The following is a 17,173-nucleotide window of genomic DNA, read 5'->3' as shown; positions in this document are numbered from 1 at the left end:
GTATTAGAGAATTCAAGAAATAAATGTCATGTAGAAATGCCAGAATTAACCAAGGACAGTCATTTACCGTTGCATTTGGCATTTATCCAAAATTACTTCCAGTGCATTCAATATTTTCTCAGTATGAGTGTTAACTGGGAATCCAATCCATGGAATTGGCATTACTTTATCAGTTGAGCTACAAGAGTATACAACTGTAATAGCCACCACAAACTTACAATCAAATATAAAATATGAACATCCAAAGTGACGGGAAATATGTTGATGTTTGTCAATGATCAAATTCGTCTGAGAACTTTCTGCAGAGCAAATTCTGTGCAGGCCTACTTATAACTTATGTCTCATCAGTTGTTTCAGAAACAAAACCCACTGATTGATTTTGCATATTATAGTCTGTTGTCATTCTTTTGAGCGGGTGGTGGCTCAGCTAAGAGAACCACATGGGAAGGAGGTCAGGTCATAGAGTTCCCACAGTGGTTGTATGGCCGAAGAAGATCAAACCCAACAGCACCAGCAGTACCCTGCTGAGGTACTGGAAGATCAGGAACAGTTTGTGACGTTGTTATTGTTTTTACCATATGACCGCTTACTTTTTCTCCTTAGTGGTCTGGATATCTTTCCAACCATCCTCTCTTTGGCTGGTGTAAAACCACCATCAGATCGACATTATGAGTTGCTCAACAACTCTGACACAGGGCATAAGGTACAAGTCATTTTGGAAAACACACCACTCTACTTTGCACAACAAAAATCGTGTAGTTTTTAATTTTTTTTATTTGCATGTCTGGAATTTGTTAATCAAAGGACTTACTTTTTCCAATCAACAGTCTCATGCATCCAAATAGTGGTGCTGCTGGACAGTCTGGTGACCTTCAAACTGTCAGGCTGAGAAATTACAAGGCATTCTACATCACAGGAGTGTACTTTAATATTACTGCGCAGCATATAATTACTGAGTGCAGCTTTAATTACTAGTTGGTTCTACTGAATGCACTCATAGTTCTGATGTGCTCTTTCAGGTGGATCAGTGGCGTGTGGAGTACGTGAAAAACAGCAGTATCACGACCCCCTTCTGATATTTGACCTTTCATGAGAAGAAGCAGAGGAAACACCTCTGAACCCTGAGAGTGAGGAGTACAGGTATGTTCTAAAGGAAGCGGAGAGACAAAGGGAGGCCCATCTATGGGACGCTGCCACAGATAACGTGTCGCTGACCAACTACACCATTATTCCAGCTGCAATCCACTGCTGTTGGCCACATAACACCACCTGTCAATGTCATAGTCTGAAATGAGGTCAGTAGGCTCAGCCTTGAACTCAGAGTTGTTTGTCAAATGTGTTAGATCACATCAACATTTTGAAAAGCACTGTGTATTTTCATAGACTGGTAAGACCATAGTTCAAATACTAAATGTCCCAGAAAACTGCACTAGTTTATTAAGAAGTTGCATTAACATGCGCAAGATGTTGCAATATGTATTTGTACTGCTAAATTTCTTAAAGAATATGACTATGAGATACAGGTGAAAATAGATCATTATAATTGTATCCTATTTTTTAGTGTATCTAATTTGTTCTCATCTGTTAAATCGATTGTTTTCATAAGTAAAATAACAGCATCATCATTTACAGACATATTTCATACCAAGCAGAGTAAATAGTTTTGTTACATCTCCATCTAGTGGTAATTCTGTTTCTATAACTGACACTACAGACTAACTTTTTATTTGAATAAAAGAAATAAAGGGCATAGTATTCGTACAGCTGATTACTTCACTTTAGAAAAATAACATTAACTCACACACGATTAATAGATTTGACAGTAGCACTTTATTTTATACTTCAGTAATTACTAGGTACTGACCCTAAACCTAACCTTAACCCATATTAAGTACATGTAGTTACTTAATATTACTCCATACTTTGTTGGGTAAATACACTGTAAGTATAATGAAAGAACACATACTGTAAAATAAAGTGCTACTGAAATAACAATAAACACAATCATTAATTTCATTTACAGAATTTCTGTCAAAAGAATGCAAATCTGTTTTTCAAATAAAACACGACACATCACTGTACACAATTCATGCTTGATCAAAACCAAGCTCTCTCACTTCTCAGCCTCTCTTTCTTTATTTGTTTCTTGTTAGAAAGCCCATTGGTAAATCCATAGTTTAAAAGGAATGTGTGAAACTAAAAAACACATTATGAACAAACTTAATTGAGATGTCCTCTTTACAACAAAGTATAAAAAAAACAACCCTTCAGATATTTAAATTTGAATGCAGTAATTTAAATAACCTTTAAAATATAAATAGAAAATGAATCATGTAGGGTGCTTTGAAATCAAAATATTGCAATTGTGCGTTAATAATTTTCAATTATTTCCAGAACTGAAAAAAAAAAAAAACTGTATGTGCTGTAAAGACACATAAAACTTCAAGAAATATACACCAAAGTATTCAAAGGACATAAAGCATGCAATTTCCATGTAAATTTGGATTATTACATCAGCAAGTCCCTTTTCAGTAAATTTTTCCATGCTCGTGAGTATTATAAGCAGCCACTGTGACACAATTTCACAGCAGAATATAAAGCATGTGTGAGCAACATTTTACCGTTAGAGGCAAGTGCCTAAGAAAGTGTGAAGTTAGCCGAAATTGTCATTTTGCAACATACTAAAATAGATATGTCTGTACCTTTCTTGGAGTGATTCTTGTTTGACAGTAAAGTTGCCAAAGTGACATGAAACAAACAATATTTAGGGATAAGAATGGTGAATATTAGGATCAAGTTAACAGTGAAGCACATTGCTCTTTGAACAGTTCCCTATCTTGCACTATCATGCATTTTTATCTATATGTTGCATTTGCAATTTGTTCACCACCCTGAATGTCACATTTGTCAGTGCATTTACCTTTCACATTGTTTGTAGGAGAAAACTACAGCCGTCTAATCAAGCGTATCTTCTGTAAACAGTCTGTAACAGTGCACGTTTGTGTTAAATACAGGCTATAGTAAATTCAGTTCAAAATCCCAACTCAAGGGAATTAGTTAGCATCTGGTTTGTAAATAGAGAGAATTAAATGACTATCTTTCTCCTGGCATTGTATTGAATCAATCTCTATGGCTTGTAAAACAAGGTTGCTGTCTTCATAGGATTCCTCAGTGCTGTCATTCTACACATTCCCTGTCAATAGGGCATTTTGCGTGATCGCTGCTTTCTCAATTCCCCAAAGTATCAAAATACCACTTTTGGTTTGGACACATTTTGCATTGAGCTTGTTCACATCACCAACATGTCTTTGTTGCATTTTGAGCAGGAAAGGCTTATTTCACTGATTTTAGTATGCTTACAGCTGGTATCATTCATAGCCTCTTCCTGGAAAGCATCATCTACATTGGAGTCTTCATCACAGACTCCATTCTCCTGGACTGCATCATCCTCTGTTATCTCTGCTTTGCCTTGTTCTTGGTCTTTGGTATGTGACAAGATATCCTCAAAGATGCTGGCTACATGGCAATCCAACAGTGGAACATCTTCCCCAGTTTTAGTAGTGTTTTCAACAAGCATCTGGTCACTGTGATTAGCACTGAGATCCAGAGTTGCTACATTATAACGGACTACTGAAACTTTTCCATAAATATCCTTGTCAAGGGTTTGTCTCAAAGTGGCCTCTTCCTTGACTGAAGCATTGTCTACATTGGAGTCTTCATCACAGACTCCATTCTCATGGACTGCTTCACCTTGTTCTTGGTTGCTATTATATGGTGTGTTCTCCTTCATGACGTGGTCTACGTGAACTTCACCAGTTTTAGCTACAGTTTCTACAAGCTCCTGCCCTCTGTGGTCACTCTGCTCAGCTGTATCTATGGCAACACTGAGATCCAGAGTTACTTCATTATAAAGGACCCTTAAACTTGGATCTTCTTCATGAATATCCTTGTCAAGGGTTTGTCTTACAGTGAATTCCTGCTTAAGGGCAGCATCTTGACTGTCCCTCTTCCCATCATTGATAGCACCAGGCGTTCTCTTCTCATTGACTCGATCTACCGAAGTAATCGCATGCACTTTATCTAGACCTTGCCCTTGGCTATGTGTATCTCCATGCAAAGATTTGTCAAAGCCCTGTGCTCTGTGGGACAGTATATTCACATCCAATACTTGTAGATCTTTTATTTTCTTATCAAGCCATTGTGTTTCTATTGATCCACTGTTTTCAACCTCTAGATCAGTATCTACAGAAATAACAAGAGTAGTTGGGTGGACTTCAACCACTAGATTAATGGAACTCTCTTTTTCTTGAACTATCTGTTCATGACCTTTACCATCCTTCAGTACAGGTGCAGTCTGTTCTACATCACTCAGTCTCGACTCTGTTTCTAGGTTTGAAACTTCAGTAAGTTCATTTGGAGTTCCTTTTCCACTTGATGTAGCTCCAGCATACTGTAGAGTAGGGAGGTGAGGAGCAGGGCTGTGAAGAAAAGCATAAAAGGATGGCATTGGGATAAGCAATCCTAATTTTTAATCATCATGTCCTTCATGTAATTGCAAAATTAACACAACTGAAATTTACAAAATATATACTACAATTATTGCACCTATATTATTACAAACCTATAAATGATATATAAAAACGTAAGTCTTGCACTATTTCTGTTAGAGATTTTCTAATAACACTTATTCATAAGAAAGGGAAGGACTCTCATCATTGTGGGATTTTTATGCCAATTAGTCTCATAAATCAAAACTTATATTTAGCTAATTGTACATTAAAATCACCACTTTAAAGTATTCATAAAAGACCAGACTTGTAATCATTTTCTACCTCTCTTCAGATTCATATGGAATAGGGGCTGGCCATAATTCTTGGGCTCCGCCGCCCTCCTCTTGCACCCAACCATGGTTGGAGGAAGCATAGGTAAGAATGGCCTCTGTCACAGTATAGGGGGTGTGGCCCTGCACACAGTCCTCAATGTGCTTTACAGGAAGCTGAGTTTGCAGGAAAAGATGGAGTTGGCTATCAGACAGACATACTGTCATGTGCAGCACCCTACAGATGAAGACAATTAATTATAGGTTTCATCTGAAGGAAAAGCATTTATAATCATATAGATAAACTATATATTTGCACACTGAAAAATGTGTCATTTGAAGTATACAGATATTATTTTTCTGAAAAGAAAACACTGGCAAGAACTGGGAAATTATGAATAAAAAGCTAAAACATACTTGTCCAAGAAGCTCTGTAGACCCATTCTCCTCCTTTCAATGAAGCCATCGTTAATAAATGAGAATAATGACTTGTTGGGCAGACCAGGAACAGGCCTGAAGGAAATATAACAATGCAATGGTTTTGAGGGACTTGCTAACAGCACTTACAACAACTTTAAAATATTTTATTTCCATTTCAAATGGACATATTTGGCATCATTTCCTAATAAGTATTTATTTTTATTAAAGATTTCTTAATGAAAATTGAAAATTTCAACCACCCAGTAGTATGTTTTTGTAAATTTCAATTTACCATTGATCATGAGCATTTTAGACAAACATTATCTAAAATATTTTATACATGCATCTACACTGATATGCAGCAACACAGTAATTTGGAAATTGTTATGCAAGTGAACTTACACAAGACCAGCATTCTTTTGCAGTTTTTTCTTTAACCACACAAACTCACTGTATTGCCTCCTCACACAGGATGTTTTTGCAGTGAACGCTTTGCTGTTTGTCTGGTAACAGAGACAAAGAAACCAAATTCAGACCACAGGCAACACAATGTAATGCCAGACAAAAACTGTTGATATTGGCACATTCTGAGATTAATGCCATGGAGAATGCCAATGTTCAGATAGTTGATTAACAGAAGTGGTACCCCCCAACACCCATCCCACTTGTATTGGGCAATAAACAATTCTATTCAAATTCTCTCAGTAAATTTAAACTTGTGTAATTATTGTCATAATTTAATTTTGTGTACATCTCATTTGCTGTGAATAAATTGTATTTTTTTACATATATAACCTATCAGCTACCCTAGATATTGATATCGGTAACTGAAAATCCTATATCAGTCAAACGATATAAAAATGCACATACTATGCACACATATTTATTTATATTCAATAAAAAAAGAGAAAGGGTCAAATAAGGTTTCCATTACATTCATTAATAAACCACTCCAATGGCATAAACAACCCCTCCAAGCAATTCGGTTTTTCAGTCAAGCCATAATAAAAAAAACTAGGACACTGCACTCCATTATGTGATCCAATCAATATTAATACATTAACAATGGTTCCCGAGGGCCTGGGTAGCTCAGCAAGTATTGAACCTGACTACCACACCTGGAGTCACGAGTTTGAATCCAGGGTGTGTTGAGTGACTCCAGCCAGGTCTTCTAAGCAACCAAATTGTCCTGGTTGCTAGGGAGGGTATGGTTGCTAGGGAGAGTCACATGGGGTAACCTCCTTGTGGTCGCGATTAGTTGTGCGTGGATCACGGAGTAGCATGAGCCTCAACATGCGTAGTCTTTGTGGTGTCATGCGCAACAAGCCACGTGATAAGACGCACAGATTGACGGTCTCAGAAGTGGAGGCAACCGAGACTTGCCCTCTGGCACCCTTATTGAGGCGAGTTACCGTGTCACCACGAAGACCTACTAATTAGTGGGAATTGGGCATTCCAAAATGGGAGAAAAGGGGATAATAAAAAAAATCTAATAAAAAAAACTGTGTTTCCCAGTGAGACGTAAAATGCATTTATCCATACAAAAAAGGTTTTATTTGTTTTATTCCTTATAACAAATCACCATCGTCTAATCACTTTATTAAGTATTGGAATTTTGTAATTTGTGAATCTGAAGTCACATACACATTATGATTAAAGATCTTTCACGCAAAAATACTCACATGAAAGAAAATTTTGAAGTCCACATACGAGTTCCACGAACCTTCGTTCTGAATGCGAGGATCCTGAACCCTCACAGCTATTAATTCCTTTGACAAAAACAAATTTTTAAGAAAAATGAATCAAGCTATCAAACATTATATTATACCCTTAAAAAGAAAATAAATTGTTATACAGCAGAATAAACTCTTTGAATGAATGTTTTGCTTCATACTAAAAACTAAAATTCACACTCAACTAAAATCAGACTAAACATTGACAAGTGAATGTCTTAGGCTCACAATGTTTTTTTTGCAGTCTTTACATTGATAAGGGAAGATAAGTTCTAAACATGATCATCAGCCTATGATCATTCCAGAAATAACACTATTCTGGGCACAATAGGCTTTACATCAATAGGCTTTAAAACAAACAATGACTTTATGTCTGTCCAGCGGTCTGCATTGTCATACGAGTCACTTTAGCACAATGTCCAAGTCTGTCATTATCACACAAACAAATGGGAAAGACAGAGAAAAAAAAAGTAGAGAGAGAGGGAAATCTTACATCTTGTTCTTGACTTTTGATCATCCTGCCAGAGGTAAAATAGCACGATGGACATCTGTGGAAAAACAGAGACAACAATATGAATCATCAACCAGAGAAATCCATCCACCACCAACAAACATCCACTATCAAGGCAATCAAACTCACATGTTTTTTTCTTTTCTGTTTGTTGTCCATAACTTGAGTAAGGCAAATATTTTCACAAATCCATACAAGGACAAACCAACAGATTCCTCAGAACTGTTGCTCCTGTCTACTCTCCAAAACATCTCAAATTGTCGATTTGTGCATTAAGCTGAAAAAAGGAACCCAACAACTGTCTTGCTCTTTAACCCTGTCATCATGACTCATCTGCCCTCCTCTTCGTCTAAAAGGCCAATAATCATAATTATTGATAAACAGACTGGTCAAGAATCACCCGTGATAACAGGGTAAAAAAAAAAAAAGTCATAGCCACAAAAACGGACTTAGACTGAACACAGAATTAACAACCCTACATAAAAAAACAACTCTGGCTTTCTACAACTGTCTAACTGGATTTGAATAGGAATCATTGTCTTGTTAGCTATCCCAGCACTTCTTACACAAATAAGCGAGAAAGTGTATATTGATTGGTTTGACACTTACTTACTGATCTCTTTTTTTATTTCCAGGATGTATGTGTCAACGCAAGTCAATGAGCACCCAGAACACCAGACGTCAAAACAGAAAGTAATAGCAGTAAAGTAATATCAATACCTTCATCCGATCCGGTTGCCATAAGGTAGACTGGATGGCACGTACAGATAAGACAGTTCAGAGATATATATATATAAAAAAAAACGTCAAAACTTGATTTAAAGTAAGCGAACGACAACAGTGACGAGCATCCGTTTTCTTCAGTTTGCGAATGTAAACAAGATTAGATGAAATACTGCCACCTAATGTACTGGAAAATCTCATAGTGTCTGACGTCACTGCCTGATGCTCCAACAGGCCGCCTGGACACACACACACACACACACACACAAACACACACACACACACACACACACACACACACACACACACACACACACACACACACACACACACATGTTGTGTTTCCATGTTTTATGGGGACTTTCCATAGACATAATGGTTTTTATACTGTACAAACTTTATATTCTATCCCCTAAACCTAACCCTACCCCTAAACCTAACCCTCACAGAAAACTTTCTGCATTTTTACATTTTCAAAAAACATAATTTAGTATGATTTATAAGATGTTTTCCTCATGGGGACCGACAAAATGTCCCCACAAGGTCAAAAATTTCGGGTTTTACTATCCTTATGGGGACATTTGGTCCCCACAAAGTGATAAATACACGCTCACACACACACACACACACACACACACACACACACACACACACACTATAACTACCCAACCCCCTGAAAGAAAATGCATTCACTTAAACACTACAATAATAATAAAAAATACTTAGTCTTATAAAGTTGTCTTATTCTGACTCTACAGAATTATTAGTAGTGCTGGTATTTTATTTTACAGCCAATAACATAATTTACTTTTTACAGTAGGCTACTTTACAAAGTGCAGTCATAAAATAGCTTCTGATGTCAGCGATGATGGACAACCCATTCTGCATGGCATCTCAGTGGTGTTGTGGGTGTAAGAACTTTATCCCTTGTAATCTTCTTTAGCTTCTGTTGCATGCAGGTGGGGATGTCAGAAGGAGCGGCAGAGACAGAGAGGGAGAATGAGACATTCGTTTCATTTGCTGATTTGAGAATGCCTTCTGGTTGGTGAGTGTATGTATCTTCATTGCCCTTCTCTTAATAGAAACATGGTGTATCATTTATATAAAATTAAAATAAGACTATTTATTTCTATATAAAAAGTCTTAACAGTACTGGCATTAAGCGTGTCTCTGTTGTTTTCCAACCGAAGAAATGGAGGACGCAGAGATCCGTCAGCAAAAGCTGGACAATCAGGTAAGTATCTCAGAAATTGCATTTTATACTTTATCCGACCTGAAACTTTATTTTACACCTATTATGTCACACTTAAAGGGATAGTTTACACCAAAATTATTACAGTATTTTTTAATTTTCGATTTTCATTATATTTTTGAAGATAAGTATTTATGCTAGCGATCTATATTTAACTTAAAATAATTGTTCACCCAAAATGAAAATTCTCTCATCAAACTCACCCTCATCCTATTCCAGATGATTTTCTCTCTTTTGCAGAACATAAATGAAGACTTTTAGAAAATATCTCAGCTTTGTTGGTCCATACAATGCAAGTGAATGGTGGCCAGAACTTTGATGCACAAAAAGCATATAAATGAAGTATAAAAGTAATCCATAAGACTCTAGTGATTAAATCCATGTCTTCAGAAGCTCTATGATAGGTATGGGTGTGAAATAGGTTGATATTGAAGTGCTTTTGTACTATAAATCTCAATTTTTACATACACTTTCTTCTTCTTTTGTTTTTTGGTGATTCTCATTCTTGAAGCATATCGCCACCAGGTCTTGGCTGGTCAAAGGTGGAGATTTATTGTAAAAAAGGACTTAAAGGGACAGTTCATCCAAAAATGAAAATCCTCACAATTTACTCACCCTCATGATTTTCCAGATGTGTGTGACTTTCATTCTTCTGCAAAACACAAACGAAGATTTTTTTGAAGAATATTTCAGCTCTGTAGGTCCATAAAATGCAAGTGAATGGTGGCCAGAACTCTGAAGGTCCAAATATCACATAATGTCATCATAAAAATAATCCATACGACTCCAGTGGTTTAGTTAATGACTTCTAAAGTGATCCACTCTTTGATAAGAGCAATCCAAAATATAACTCCTTTTTCACTGTACATCTTGCCATCGCTGTCTCTAGGCACAATTATGATTTCAAGCTTGATTACACTTCCTAGTGCTTGGCATGTGCAGAGCGCAAGATGGCACGATAGGAAGTATAATCGAGCTTGAAATCATGATGATGAAGGATTTTTAGAGAAAAGGGAATTACATTTTGGACTGTTCTCGCCCAAAACCAATTGTATCGCTTCAGAAGACATTGATTAAACCACTGGAGTCGTATGGAATACTTTTATGATGACTTTATGTGATATTTGGACCTTCAGAGTTCTGGCCACCATTCGCTTGCATTGTATGGACCAACAGAGCTGAGATATTCTTCTAAAAATCTTACTTTGTGTTCTGAAGAAGAAAGAAAGCCATATACATCTTGGATGTGTGACGAACACTGGACGAGATGGATTCAATTGCAGAAAACAGCTTTATTAGCAGACAGGCAAAAGTACAAAGGGGCAAATCCAAAGGAGCGTAGTTAAGAGGAGAGCGTGAAGTCGAAGCCAGGAGATCAGATAAACAAAACAAAACACGAGAAAGAACAAACTGGGGAAGACAAGCGAAACACTAGAGTTGGCAAAGCAGAGTGGGGTGACAAAACAATAACCAACAACGGTAAGGAGAAAGGGCAGGGTATAAGTAGAGAAAATAAACAGTGCAGGTGAAACTAATATTTGGGTGATTGGGAACGAGTGTGAGAGCTGGAAGGAGCGGAGTGGACTTGGGAACTGGAGTTCATTACAGGATGGCATGAGGGTGAGTAAATAATGATAGAATTATAATTTTTGGGTGTACTCTCCCTTTAAATACTGATTTGTTTCTAATCAAAACTTATATAGCTTTTGAAGACCTGGATTTTACTACTGGGGTCATATGGATTACTTTTATGCTGCCTTTATGTGCTTTTTGAAGCTTCAAAGCTCTGGCATTTACTTGCATTGTTGAGAAATTGTGCTAGATATTCTTCTAAAAATCTTAATTTGTGTTCAACAGAAGAAAGAAAGTCATACACAGCTGGGGTGGCATGAGTAAAGATGAGAGAAATTCTATTTTTATGTGAACTATTCCTTTAACACGGGGGTGTCCAAAGTCCGGACCGCAGGCCATCCGACTGCTCCGATGCCGCCCGCGAGAGATTTTAGAAATGGTCTGCACATAGCACTTTTTTAACCTTAGTGGATTTCAATGCGCTTTACACTGTGACTCGTTCACCCATTCACCCATTCACACACACACACACACACACACACACACACACACACACACACACACACACACACACACACACACACACACACACATGTTGTGTTTCCATGTTTTATGGGGACTTTCCATAGACATAATGGTTTTTATACTGTACAAACTTTATATTCTATCCCCTAAACCTAACCCTACCCCTAAACCTAACCCTCACAGAAAACTTTCTGCATTTTTACATTTTCAAAAAACATAATTTAGTATGATTTATAAGCTGTTTTCCTCATTGGGACTGACAAAATGTCCCCACAAGGTCAAAAATTTCAGGTTTTACTATCCTTATGGGGACATTTGGTCCCCACAAAGTGATAAATACACACTCACACACACACACACACACACACACACACACACACACACACACACACACACACACACACACACACACACACACACACACACACACCCAATGACGGTACAGCTGCCATGTAAGGCGCCAGCCTGCCATTAGGAGCAACTTGGGGTTCAGTGTCTTGCCCAATGACACTTCGGCATGTGGAGTCATGTGGGCCAACACTGCGATTAGTGGACAACCCGCTCTACCACCTGAGCCCCTGAAATAGAAAAGGGCCCGCTATGGAGAAATTATATGTAGGCCTAATGCTTAGGCCTACTTGGCACTGGATGACGCTATCACTGTGCAGCCGCTCATCGTCTCCGCTAGTGCGTGCTGTGTCATCAACAGCTTCATCCACTGGTGGAGTCCAAGGAATACTCTTTACTTCCTAAGATGAAACGCCCCGCTGAAATAATTATGAATTTATTAAAGGATTGGTATCAGGTTAGATACTTTACTCATGCACTTGTTCTTGTAAAAATTTCCCGATACCTCACATCATACAACTGAGTAGAGATGCTGTTATGCGAGCAGCTGAACAGAGTTTATTGAGCCGAACATACTCTTCCAGGACGTCCTCTGTAGCACTGAGAGGTATACTGTCATTAATTTGTTCGTTCTAATAGATCGTGGAAACAATAAAAATGATTCACGGCTTCCCAGCGCCATTTGAATGAGGACACATTGTAGACTAGAGCGATTTAAACACGTGCACATGCATATCTACAAAATAAAACGAAGAGCAATCATTTTGATCAAATTAAAGTCCTATTTATTACGCAAGTAACAACAGAACATAAGTTATAATTCTATAGCTACAAAGAGTGCTTCTTTGAAAAATAAAGAGCAATTCCTTGAATCACTGCAAAGAGTGATCAAATGCCATCTGAATCTGATTATTGTCATGGGTCACACCTAACACTCAGTAGCAGATCTATATGTTCTTTGTAGTGCCACTGAATGGACGTAAAAAAGATACAAATGTGAATAAATTAGTATATTTTGTATAAGATGCATCACAGTTCCATCATAATTGTTCGTTGTGAGTGAAATACCCTATCCTTTATTGAAATGTAGGGCCTGCACAAGCATAGAACACTAATTATGATTAAAACTATAAAACTATAATATTATTATATTAATCGTACAATATAAAAACGATGCATTGTGGCAATCTAATTCCTTCTAGACATTTTTTTAATTACTACAGCGATACGGCCCGCTGCACTTTATTTTTTCTGCATTTGGCCCTCACTGAAAAAGTTTGGACACCCCTTTAACTCTTTGTCTAAGAGCAGCTCTTATCATAACAACATCTTGCACAGCGTTCACTTTTGATCAAGAAACAACAAAGAAGAAGGGCAGATGCCCGCATGGTCACAGCAAATCATGATATTCGTCTCAAGACATGCAAACAGAAAGCTGGATCTGATGATACAACTTTGTTGATAAGACAGTCTCAGAGCAGCACTTCCCTAAATGGTTAGTAAATGTTTACTCTACTGGAACCAAAATGATCCATCATACATATGTCTTATCAAGCTATTTTTAATTTTACAGAAAATGACACCCTTTTTGTTTTAATCGTTAGACACACAACCTGAGCAGGTTTATGAAAACACTGTGGAGGAGATCAGTTTAGGAGAATTGAGCATTTCATCCAAGGCAGCAGAGACATCAGAAGAGACTGCACCGGTCATCACCAAGACAATCGATCTGGAGATCAGCCCCCAAAACAGCCCTCAATGCACTCTAGACACAGATGACCTGGCAGATATAAAGAAAACAAAGAAGAAAGCTGTGAAAAAGGGGCAAACAAAATGTAAGTGATTTTTCAAATTTCATTGATACTTAGCGTATCTGACAGTGCCGTGTCTCGACATTTTGTTAAACTGCAAATTCTTTTCAAGTACTTGAGCCAAAAACTGCACAAGACGCAGAGGAAAATGATGATAAAGAGAAGAAGTCTGCAAAGAAGAAGGACAAGAAAAATGAATCTAAACTGAAAGGGAATGCAGTGGAAAAATCTTGTAAGTGGACCGGAGATGTGTCTCCATTGTTAAGCATGACGACAAAAGTAGAAAGGCCATTTCCTGCTGTACTGCCCAGTGCATCATCCATAAATAGGAAATAACCTGACATTAGCATTGTTAACATTCCAAATACTTCAACACCCATGGTCTTTATTTTAGCAATTCAGACTGATACAGTGGTAGATTTCAGCATGAATACAGAGAAAAAACCTGAATCAGAGAGTGAGGATGAAATAAAAGACTGGTCCAAGAGCCCTGTCCCTCCCGCACCAAAGAAACAACAACAGCTGATGCCAAGTGAGTTGAAACCTCAATCTCAACATCTCCAATGTAAAAGAAATAAACAGACATGACATATGCTAACCTTTTTGGTTAATGGTGGTTTCTTTTGATGTGGCTTGACGGATTAGTTTTTAATGTGCTCTCTCTGTCACTATAGTGAGATGTCATCTCAGTGACAGTGGTGAAGTACAGGAGGATGAGAAGGAGGAGGAAGACAAAAAGGAGGTTAAAAAAACACCAAAGAAGCCAAAAAAACAAGCAAAAAACAATGAAAATCTTGCTTCTTTAAACTCCAACTATAAGGAGTCTTCCTCTGACAGTGATTCGTTGGACATGGGAAAGGTACGACATTTAGGCCACATCCACACTAATTGTTTTATTTTTGAAAATGATGTCATAATTTTCTAAAGCGTGCAATAATGGTAAGCTCTTTTTAAAATGCTCCCATTTTCAGTGGAGGAAAAAGCTGTTATAGTGTGGATGAGAAGCGTAAATTAAGCCTATCAATTCTTTTTCAAATGATGAGAACGTGGCCTTAATGTTACAAGAGCATCAAATGAGTTTAATTGTATTCAATTTATAAAATTATTATTTCTCTTTCATTTCTATTTTTTCCCTTGTTTTGTCTTTCTGGCCCAGTCCTCTCCAATGTGTTTGGAGGATTTGGAACAGTTTGCCATACGTCCTGCTCCAAGAGATGTGACGATTCAGTGCCGGATCACCAGAGACAGGAGAGGAATGGAGAAAGGAATCTATCCTACATATTACCTCCACATAGAAAAGGAGGATGGGAAGAGGGTGAGCAGGGGAGGGAAGAGGCTTGTGTCTGCTTACAGATCAAGTTTCAAAGCATTTTGCTCAATACATTTCAATTCTCTTCTCCAAAACTTTAAATTGGTAGGTCTTTCTGATGGCTGGCAGGAAAAGAAAGAAATGCAAAACTTCAAATTATTTGATATCAATCGATCCAACCGATTTATCCAGAGATACAGACAGCTACATAGGCAAACTAAGGTCAGTGCCATTGCAGTGTCCGGTTCACACAATAACCTCTCGCCAACTGTTTATCAAACTCTCTCTTTCTACCATTATGTTTTTATTGTTCAGAAATCTGTCCATGCAAAAAACACATGATTTATCATTTCAGATCAAATGTTTTGGGGACTAAATTCACGGTGTATGATAATGGTGAGAATCCAGAAAGGAAACCATTCATCAAAGAAACGGACACCCTCAGACAAGAGCTAGCGGCAATATTTTATGTATGCTTTTTATGAAGATTGTGCATTAGCTATCTACAGCACTAAATGTGTTTTTACCTTGTCTGGTTCTTTTGATTGCAAAAAAAGCTTCTTATTATTTGTTCTGTACTGTCACGCAGGAGAAAAATGTGCTGGGTTTCAAAGGTCCCAGAAAAATGACAGTAATCATCCCTGGTATGCATGAAAATGATGAGAGAGTTGTTATTCGTCCAAAAAGTGTGAGTATTTTGTTGTGGATTCTAGCTGATCACAGGCAAGCACCAGAGATATCTGAATGGTTGTGAGATGCTGTGCAACATTTCTTTTGGATGTTTAATTTGGAAGTATTTGCCACACTTCTGTCAAATAAGGAATATAAAATGACTTCATCCTCATTCATTCATTGATTCAATCATCTGCATCAATTAATTCTGTTTTCCATGTCCCAGGACCTAGAATCCCTACTCACCAGATTTGAGAATGGCAACAAAGAGAATCTTGTCACCCTTGTCAATAAGTCACCCAGCTGGAATGAGCAGACTCAGTCATATGTGCTCAATTTCCATGGCCGAGTTACACAGGCATCTGTAAAAAACTTTCAGATTGTCCATCCAGATAATGGTGAGTGATGGATGATCATTTTTAGCCTTTTTCTATCAAAATACATTCCAGATTCTACTATAGAGTTTCTATCACACGTAGATGTGTAATGTATGACAATATAACAATGCCTAATTCTAATGCTTGTAGTTAATCTCTTTCTGCAGTGGACTATATTGTGATGCAGTTTGGGCGGGTTGCAGAAGATGTGTTTTCCATGGATTACAGCTTTCCTATATGTGCTCTTCAAGCATTTGCCATCACTTTGTCCTCCTTTGATGGCAAATTGGCCTGTGAATAAGCTTGATTTATCGTTCTCTGTATTTTCTTTTAAAAAGGGAAAACTTTGCAGTATATTAGGATTTTCAAGATATGTTCTTGCAGTAATAAAATGTTTGCTCTTATGCAAATTATTTAGACATTTTGCTATTGTGCAAATTATAAAGTACAGTTGATAGTTGACCTGTTCACTAATTATTAATGAATGTTTAATTAGTAGCTTTATGTGAATGAGTTTTGTTTATGAATATTTACATCATTAATCTTTCATTGGTAAACTGTATTGCTATTTTAAGTGTCTTCTTGTGCCAGATTTCCAAGACTGTTGTTGAAAGTCTTTGTCAGACACTTTAAGCTAATAGTTTGTGTTAGATATTTTTTCCTTCTTATTTTGTCATGTGTTTACATAAAAGAAAGCTTGACTGTACTTGTTAAATAAAAAATAATGGGTTTTAAATGAGGCTAAATTATTTACCAACTTTTTAATAAATGTGTTTAGCCTTTGTAGTAAATGTAAGGTAAATAGGGAGTATTTTTGTGTAAATGGTAACATTGGCGAAGGTGTTGATTCTGTGAGACAGGACATTATGGAAGAAGATGTCCTACGTTAAAATATCCCACTGTTGTTGAGTTGAGTAATGGACTGATAACCAGAACCCTGAAAATGAAAATATACAAAGCTTGTGTAAAAAGTGTAAAATAATACTAAAATTAAAATGGATGCAGCAAGTGCCAAAATGAAATAAATGGACACTTGCGGATTTATTTAGAGATTTAATTATTAATGTAATCGTTTTTTTTTTTTTAACGAGTTCATTACGT

The 17,173-nt window shown here is 37.2% G+C and overlaps 2 protein-coding genes across 3 annotated transcripts; one reads left to right on the top strand and one right to left on the bottom strand.

The window, feature by feature from the left end:
- Window positions 1–1,636: 1,636 nt before the first annotated feature.
- On the bottom strand, window positions 1,637–8,343 carry LOC127633537 (uncharacterized). Of its 2 annotated transcripts, none has more exons than XM_052112708.1 (7): window positions 7,613–7,747; window positions 7,466–7,520; window positions 6,922–7,008; window positions 5,642–5,742; window positions 5,237–5,332; window positions 4,833–5,057; window positions 1,637–4,478 (listed from the first exon to the last, which is right to left on the bottom strand). In XM_052112708.1, exons 1-7 carry the CDS (start codon window positions 7,732–7,734, stop codon window positions 3,290–3,292), a joined length of 1,875 nt encoding a protein of 624 aa, XP_051968668.1. In that variant the 5' UTR covers window positions 7,735–7,747; the 3' UTR covers window positions 1,637–3,289. The 2 variants fall into 2 exon arrangements, with proteins under 2 accessions (XP_051968668.1, XP_051968669.1); XM_052112709.1 differs by lacking the exon at window positions 7,613–7,747 and adding an exon at window positions 8,204–8,343 and having other exon boundaries at window positions 1,638–4,478.
- Window positions 8,344–9,165: 822 nt separating this feature from the next.
- On the top strand, window positions 9,166–16,795 carry si:dkey-220f10.4 (tubby-related protein 3). The gene is made up of 13 exons (XM_052113101.1): window positions 9,166–9,251; window positions 9,397–9,440; window positions 13,242–13,398; window positions 13,508–13,738; window positions 13,827–13,946; window positions 14,109–14,246; window positions 14,389–14,573; window positions 14,871–15,029; window positions 15,133–15,245; window positions 15,379–15,493; window positions 15,613–15,711; window positions 15,922–16,093; window positions 16,240–16,795. Exons 2-13 carry the CDS (start codon window positions 9,399–9,401, stop codon window positions 16,371–16,373), a joined length of 1,665 nt encoding a protein of 554 aa, XP_051969061.1. The 5' UTR covers window positions 9,166–9,251; window positions 9,397–9,398; the 3' UTR covers window positions 16,374–16,795.
- Window positions 16,796–17,173: the final 378 nt, after the last annotated feature.

Source organism: Xyrauchen texanus, chromosome 40 (genome assembly GCF_025860055.1).
Source record: "Xyrauchen texanus isolate HMW12.3.18 chromosome 40, RBS_HiC_50CHRs, whole genome shotgun sequence".
Taxonomy (NCBI): domain Eukaryota; kingdom Metazoa; phylum Chordata; class Actinopteri; order Cypriniformes; family Catostomidae; genus Xyrauchen; species Xyrauchen texanus.
Note: the sequence above shows the minus strand (reverse complement) of the source record. Positions and strands in the feature narration are given on the sequence as shown.